At 42.4% G+C, this 8,806-nt stretch overlaps 1 protein-coding gene across 1 annotated transcript in view; it reads left to right on the top strand.

Moving 5' to 3' along the window:
- Positions 1 to 936: 936 nt before the first annotated feature.
- The window catches only part of LOC147903798 (sodium/calcium exchanger NCL1-like), a 110,141-nt gene continuing 102,271 nt past the window's right edge, over positions 937 to 8,806 (top strand). Inside the window, exon 1 of the mRNA XM_087372295.1 lies at positions 937 to 1,721. Within this exon, the coding sequence (XP_087228421.1) occupies positions 1,567 to 1,721 (155 nt within the window). The 5' untranslated portion in view covers positions 937 to 1,566. The remainder of the gene's footprint in view (positions 1,722 to 8,806) is intronic.

Below are 8,806 nucleotides of genomic sequence, written 5' to 3'. Positions count from 1 at the left end.
GCTAGGCTTTTGTCTTGTTGAAAGCATACCAACTCAGACATTAGGAAATGTCATTTTGATTTTCATTGTGCAAATCATCACTTGAAAAGGACTAAGAAGAGGGGATGTGGTCTTAGAACCCTGAGAGCGTAGCCAAATGCAACTATGTTTGGAGATGCCACCTCTGTAATCAACGGCACACCTCTGATTGTTGGAGGTGTTGCCTGGCCATATGCTCCTAGAGCAAGTAGATAGATATGGGATAGAGAAAACAGTTGAATTACGCAGAGAGTAGGAGGGGATGATAGCTCTAACTTTATGCATGTTCGACATGAGATTTGTTTGAAATCCACGCATAGCTCTAACTTTCCGCACGCTCCACCATGAGATTTGTTTGAAATCCACGCCTCTGAGCAGGAATGGAACAATGGAAGTGGTTTTGGGCCCCTTTCGAAATCCACACGAAAACCCACCTGAGCAAAAGTCGCAGGGCCCTTTGATTTCAACGGCCTGCCTTTGATTCAACCAATCTAATTTCATCCACCTTTGTTTTCAGTAGCCTAACTCCATTCCAGAATGCATGTAATAAATGTCCACACCTCCAAACCGACAGTGCTCTAGGCTTTCTTGCCCTGGGCACATGGCTCCTATTTGATGGAAGTCCAATAGACACATGCCGATGTGTCGCTTGTGACATGCCAAGCAAGGGGAACGGAGCGAGGCGGAACATGAACACAGAGGCATGGTATCCAATAGTTTGCTGCCACGTGTTTGTAGGATCATGTGTCTCCAACTTCTATAGGCAAGTCTCTTCACACGTGCCCGACTGCAAAAGCATGTGAACTTTGTGAAGCATCTCTTCTCCTCCGCAAAGACAGTTCACGAACTTCGAAGGTGCTCACGCTTTCGACACATAAACGTGTACGAAAACAAAATCATTGCTAGTGTCCCAATCGTCGATGTAACACTGGCTGTCGGAGTGAAAAACGAATTTTACGGGTAATTATTTCACGTGTAACAAGCAATCCAATCACCGCCAGGCTCACATGAAGTATAAAAAAACAGCCTCTGGCTCTGGTGACAATTATAGCAAAGTCTGGGCTCCTGAGTCCTCAATGGATATGTGGTGCGACGTGAGCTTCTCTATAGAATTCAGCAGCTACTGCATGAAGATGGAGCTAAGATCTCGTAAGAGTCGCAGCACGTGAATTTGCCGATGCATCGGGAAGCATAGATTTGTGGATTTAGATTGTGGTACGGCACGAGCTTTTCGAGACCGTTAGTAGCATTTGGGCGCTCAGTTCTCGTGAGGTTGCAGCACGTGAGCTGCCGATGCATCGGAAACTATAGATTTGTGGGACGACACGAGCTTTTCTAGACCATTAGTAGCATTTGGATAGCTGGTACACTCATTGGAAGCATCGATTTGTGGTAGAGCTCGAGAGTGCGCCCGATCTCATGGAGAAGTGATGCAAGACGCTCAGCGGTATTCCCGCAACTTCAGCAGGCATCACATCTAGCTTGCATGCTTCCGAATATCCTGAAGGCGAATGGCCAATAGAGATCACTAACGTCCGTACCACAGTCATGGACCAAATCACCCGCTCCCCACCATCACTCGCTCGATGTAATACCTGCTTCGCGGTTAGGAAATGCCAGTTGTTCAATATCAGCGTGCCATGCGCGCTGTCGTTTTTTGCGAAGGACAACTCCGTCAGCCGACGAGGGCACTCTACGACAAGGTGTGCTTCATATTTTATTGCTATGAGCTTGAATGGAGCGCCCCCGACTGTTAAGGTCAATTTAGCATGCTCTTTGTGTAAAAGTTTTCCGTGCGAGAGAATGAGGGTGGGCAACATTCAAATTGATGCTTACATGGCTGCTGCTTGGAGAGAGAAGATGCGCTTTGGGCTCATTGGAAATGCAGATCTGAGAAATTAATTAAAGCTCATTGGAAATGCAGAACTGAGAAATTAATTAAAGAGGCAAGCTAATACCAGTAAAACCTTCGTAACATGAAATTTGTAATAATTGGAAGGGTGAAGTCTGTGGAATTTCGGAGTTCCTCACTTCTTCGCAGAGATGTTTGTAGTTGCTGTCAGCTTTGCAAATTGAATGCTATTACAGAGCATTTTAGGAATGGCGCATATGAGAGGAGTAGGGCACCGGATTAAGGAGATAGAAGTAGCCATTCCAGAGACATGATGGCAGGGCTTGAGACGGGACCATGAGGATATCCACAGAGGGGATAGTTCTTAGGAACGGTCTGTCTTGGAGGTCCATTTTGTGGCCCATCATGACAAATGTGTTTGTGAGGAGGAGAAAAGAAACATTAAAGATCCAAAGACTGAAGCAAGAAACAGATGAATATGACAAAAATTATGAATGTGGTTCTTGGGCTGGTCAGGCTGTTGCCATGATGCTCTATTGCGAAGACACAACTTGCTTCTCTCTGCGAATGCTGCGTGGTGTTCCTGGCATTACTCTTCTAGGCTGCTCACATTTCCTGGCATTAATTTCCTCAGGTTTCATTTCTTGTAGTAACCGTTGATCTTTTTATTATACTTTTCTTACTTCAGGCTGCTTTGGCTCTTCAGAGCTGAGACTTGAACAGCCAAGGAATATGCTGTGTGTAGCGGGCTTGTTGGGCCTAAAAGTTGTTCTGTAATAAAAGCAAGAAATCTTGAGATTCAAGGCAATGCTAGAATAGATGAGGCATAAACTCCCGCAAGGACACACATTGTTTACCTCTGGCAGGAGCAATGTGAGGACGAGCCAAGATCTGTCCAAATGGAAGAACCCGAAACAAAACTCGCCATAAGAAAAAATTCGCCAAAGAGAGAGCTTTGAAGCCCAAATGTGCTGCAATGTTTTCCGCGGCCACCGAGAGGCGCGTGTCATAGACCAGATGCGATGAAGAGAAACCCAGGAGGTAGCAACACCTTATACAAATATGCAACCATGATTTCAGCTAACGGTAGTGCACGGCGAACATGATCATCCGATTGGAGAATGCAATCCTTGAAGCGGTAAAGAATCTCATGATGAGGTACTGGCAGAAAGCCATGGAGCATTTGTGACAATAAATACCATAAAGGCCTATAATGCTGTCCAACGCATACTGTCGGATTGCTGCAGGAAAAGAAATCACCGATTTAACCGCATCAAGCACATCATCTACAATGCAAATCCCTTTGGACAGAGCGACAAGGTTCCTACAAAGCCAACGGAGGGTAGGACACCTTTGATCAATGAAGGCTCTCGACACACAAAATCCCGCAAGAGTATCGTTGCCATTCCATTTAAGGTCGGAGAGTATGTGCTTCCAATTAGAAAGCATGCGAGTGACAAAAGGGCATCCCTTTACTTTGCCATTAATGTGACCCAGAAGAAAGTTCCATTGGGTAGGCTGCCAGTGACCAAAGGCAGCAGAAGACAAGTGTAAAATCAAATATCACATCATATATATATACATCCATGGCCGATCACCCTGCATGAACTACAACATCATTTTTTCCTTGTGAGATAGAATATTCATGTGAATGTTGAGGATATTCAGTCCCCCATGCGTTTTAGGTGAGCAAAGGTGATCCACTGAAAGCAACCTAAGGGCTTTGCATTGATACCGTGACCGCCAGAAAAGCTCCACGATATGAGACATAAAACAAGAGATGTCCTGCTTCGCGAACATAATCAAGGGCAATCAAAATTGGATATATGTAACAGGAATCAATTGATGTATTCCAGTTTTCCAATTTCTTCTTAAGCATGTCAAGCACCTAGTCCGTGTGCTGATGACAAGTGCCTTTCCACCCCAAGGGTAACCAAGATGACATACGAGCTGCATGGGGAAAACTATGTCCCTTGGGGTAACCACGATGACCTACGAGCTGCGTGGGGAAAACTATGTCCCTTGGCCATAAGATATGACGCCAAGCTTTCCCATGGAGAGGAAGAAGTTTGGATTTCTGAAAATTTACTTGCAGACCAGCAGCCAGACCATATAAAGATAAAGCACGCATGAGGCATGAAAGATTCCTTTCTGTGTTCTTGAGCAACAAGGTGGCGTCATCAGCATATGACTGCGCAATCAACAGCCTGCTGACATGTATCTCCAGATCATGCAAAGCACCTATAGCTACTAAATGATCCATGTATTGAAGAATAGGTTGAGTAGCTATGGCATAAAACAAAGCACTGAGAGGATAGCCGTGCCGTACCGAACAAAAAAGAGTCTATTGATTTGTAACATCACCTGCCAAAATGCTAGCAGCTTTGCTAATATAACCAATAAATAACATGCTGCATTTCCCCCCAAAATCCTAGAGATTGCATAGTCTGTGAGATGAAATCCCATTGGACCATAACAATATTCACCTGTATAAGAGAACATTTTGCTTAGGCATTGGAATTTGGCAATAATGTCTGTAATATGTTTGCGGGGAATAAAACCTTACTGAGTAGGGATTCACCTTATATAGTAATGCGGTGAAATGACCACCCAAACCGTAGAACAAACTCCACCGTTAGACCATCCTAACCCGGAATTTTCAATGTTCCACATGCTCGAGTGACATGTTGAAGAAGCACCTACCGAGCCAACATCACAACATGTGATCTTGAATCAGCTTGCCCAAATGTTTTGCAAAGTGACTTCCACATGCCTTAGCAAGTTGTGCTCTGGAAGTGGTCCAGGTACCATCCAAATTTTTAACGCGGCAAATATTTGCAGATTGCCTATTATAATGCAAGCCCCTAAGGAAATATTTTGAGGAGCAGACCTTATCAATGAAAGCCCTCTACCTAGCCGTTGTTTCTTCCATCTTTTTGTACTCATTGCATTGAAGGGTGTTTAGGTTGACATAGGCAAGCAGTCTTATCTTGAGATACTACCCGGAAATGACCAATTTCTTTCGATCCTTGACCTGTGCTTTTAGCTTTACCAACATCCTCTATGAGATTATGGATAAAATCCTTGCCATAGTCATGTTGCATATGGGTAACTAAAGCTATCCATGCATAATCAACATCTATGTGACAATGTGCTCAAAGGGGAGCAATATCATTTGGCACTATATATATATATATGATGCCCTCTAAGGATTCAAAATGATGAAGAGTGCCCTCTAAGAAATCCCAATCTACCCTGTCATAAGCTTTTCAAAATCCACAGTAGAATGGCTAGTTTCTGGCCACTATGCATAGCCCAATTTGAAGCCTCTTGTCACGAGGACATGAATTTCTAATTTTTAGGAATTTACAGTGACTAACCTGGTCTCAAACTGATTAAATCTATAAAGGACACTTCAGTGCAATTAATTCCATGGGCCAAGGCAAAGGATCTGAGGGTTAGAGAGGGATAAAATCCCAGTGCCTGTTATCTGCAGGGCTTCTTGCTTCCCAGCTATCCACACACTTTCGGGAGCCTGTTTGTGAGATTTGCCATCACCTAGGAATCCTGCCTTGGTTCAGGACAGCAAAATCGCCTTTTCTAGGTGCTGCTACAAGAAATCGCAATCCACTAGCAGCATGTTTAGGGCTGATTGCTGAAATCGCAATTTACCAGAGTGCCTTCCAGGACAGGCAGTTGATGATTGCACACTTTTCTAGGCTTCTTTCCGCTTCCACATTGGATGATTCAGTGTTTTGGGTGCCAACAGGCTGGTTCCAGGCAATTTCCCAGTTTGCAGGAGCTCCCTAGCCTGTTCCAGAAATTCACAATTTGTTAGAAAGCTCTTCTGGCAAATCGCTTTCAGATTTCTCCTGATCTGGGTTGCTCCGGTGGTCTTCCGCACTCCGCTTCCATGTTTTCTTCATCTGTAAGGCCAGCCAGGTGCTTCCAGGAATTGCGAATTTCACCAGGAGGCTTCTAGAGTTGGCGATTCTTCTTCAGCTGGTTTTCCAAGGTCGTCTTTGCTGATTTTCATCTGCTAGGGTGCCAGAGATCATGCCAGGGAATTTCGTTTTTCCCTGCTTGCTATTTTTTCCCAAGGTTTCCCGAGCTTCCCTTTCGGTTGATTGCTTTTTGGGAGCTTTCCTACTGCTTCAGAACCTTCAGATCCTTTTGCTTTGCACAATTGGCCTTTTTGTATGCCAAGAACAGCCATGTGTGGTTTTTTTGTTGGCTTCTTTCTTGCTAGGACTGCCTTGACGGGTACTCAGAGCTACCCAGATAGATAGGACTGATTTCTCTCCTACCAGGACTCCCCTAGTGGTTATCAGAGCTGCTAGGTTAGAACCCTTAGCCGAATTCGAAAGAAGGGCTGCCATGGAATGCTGCACTGGACTAGGATGCCTTTTGTGTGATTGCAGATGTTCAAGGTACATTCAGTCCTGAACATTTTAGAACTTCACCTTTCCAACCATTAACATGAAGCAAGCACAAGCATACATAGTCGGATCACAAAGAGCAATGCAAATATAGTTTCTCATCAAAGAACAACATTCAACATTGGAATAGAAGCAAAGGCTACATCCTTTTCCTTCAAGAACATGGACCATTATCCTCTAGATCAGCATATGACCAGCCTTTAGCTTGCCAAAAGGAAATATGCAGGCTGAATATAGTCAGACAGCAGTCTGACTGTTACATATCAAGAATTGTTACAAAGAAGATCCCAAAAGGAGTTATAATTGCCCACTATGGTTCTTTGTAACTGCCACTCATGTATATGACTTGTGACCTTCCAACTACCACATGACTTCGACTTAGCCTAGGTGCCTAAATACCCCTCAACACCTGGCACTCTCGGTGGATAGTCCTTTTTGGAACAAAAAGACGAAGACTCGAACCCTTCCTAACCTCCATGGTGTAGGTTTTATTGATTACAATTGTACCATTTCATGGCTACATGCCAGGGTTGGGAACCCATGAAATATAATGCCATCCATGCTAGTTCATACAAAATGAATAAATAGAACCATGCATGAATCAACATGTTCACATTCCACGGGCACGGAATGGACTGATTGCTCTGATCAAGCAAAAAGGAATAGGTCGATGAAACTCCAACATTGGCAACATGTGTCGGTGTCAAGTCCTCAAAGAAATCCTTCATTTGTCTTTGAACTATTTGCATTTGTCTTTGATCAAACCATTGGAATACTAAATTCTGAATGAGCTTTGATCCCTTGGCTGAATTCTGATTTTTTACTAGATTCTGCCATAGTTGGATTGTCATCAGACTACTGTCGGACTCCAATCTGATTGTCAAAATCTTTCCAATTACAGTATCCAAAAACATGACCATAAAGCTGATATAATTCAGGAATATGCTATCCAGTCGGATTTTGAAAAATGCATCAGAAATAAGAGAATAGATAGTCAGACTATCATTGGGTTGCGGTTGGACTGTCAGATTTTTGTCCACATAATGCCAACTGTTTGATCATCTTTTGCTGAATAAAAGATCACCACAAATACCTTGATACTTTCAGAACTTCTTTTTACTGAGATGATACTGAAAATCCATCTTTTGGACTGTTTCCAACCTTCAAAATGCATCCGACCTTCATCAGACTGCCTAAAACATGTCGGAATTTCTGTTTGCTATTTTTCCTTTTCCCAAGCATTCATTTGCTGTATTTTTTTACCTTGAACACTTGCTAAGTGTCTGCATATTTTTGGTATGAAGTAGAGGTGATTAGGGGACTCCTCTGGGCTGTTTCGGCTCCATTTTGGGCTCTTCTGGCTCTGGGTTAAGCTCTTCCATTTACCCTCATTTTTCATCCTTTGCATTGTATAAATATCAGCATAATCATCAGCATAAACATTAGCATCATCTTTGTTTGCATTTATTTCTGAATTTACAGTTTGTGCTTTTGCACTCAAGTCCTCCCAACCAACTGGATCTTTGCCAACAAGGGGACCTGAATATAAACTAAAATCTGATTGCATAGCATGATTCTTTGCATCAATATAATCATCCTCAAACTTAATACAAGTATCAAAAAATATCTCGGATGTGTCATTTATCAAATCTGGAATTTTTGTTTGTAAAACCACCTCAAAGTATGTTTCCTCAGAAACATTGTCTGCATCATTTGCTTTACCCAATAACTGAGCTGAATTCATTTGCATTTTGCCATTTGAAATCTGAATTTCTGTCAACATTGTTGGTTGCATTTCATTTGACTTTTCTGAGACAATTGGACCGTTAAAGCCCTCACCATTTTATGGAAATTGATCAGTAATCTGATTATGCCCAAAAGCAAGAAGAAACTTCAATACTTCATTCTCTTCATCATCAAACAATTGGTCTTCAGCCTCTGACTTCTTTTGTTTGTTCTTCTCTTCTTCATTATATTGAATCTGGACCATTTCTGTAGCCCTTTCATCAATGCTTGTATCCTCATCAGCATTTTCAGCTTTCATGCATTTGCAAACATTGGAAATAGATGCTTGATTATCTAGAATAGCTTCTTGATTGTGTAGGACTGATGTCAGACCATTTGCATTACTCATTTGAACAAATTGGTTATCCAACATAGCATTCTCATCCTTGATGGACAATAGGAACTGCTCAATAATACCATCTTCCTCACATACATATTTATCAACTTGCATATCAACATCAGAAACATTATGAGCTGAAATATCATCATCATCCTTGGCATCCATATTATGATTCATTTTTGTCTCCGATTGTATTGGATCCATTGGTCCATACAAAAGAGAAAAAACACTTGAGCTTTCTGCATACTGCTCAACCTCTTCATCATCATCATCGTACATGAAATTTGCATTCTTTGCATATTGAAGTGAATAATTAGCAGAAACAACATCAGCTTTATTGCTTTGACATACTTTCATTGACTTGAATTAGAT

The sequence above is a fragment of the Dipteris shenzhenensis genome, chromosome 3 (genome assembly GCF_047967505.1).
Source record: "Dipteris shenzhenensis isolate YYH24624 ecotype China chromosome 3, Dip_SZ_1.0, whole genome shotgun sequence".
NCBI lineage: Eukaryota > Viridiplantae > Streptophyta > Polypodiopsida > Gleicheniales > Dipteridaceae > Dipteris > Dipteris shenzhenensis.
Note: the sequence above shows the minus strand (reverse complement) of the source record. Positions and strands in the feature narration are given on the sequence as shown.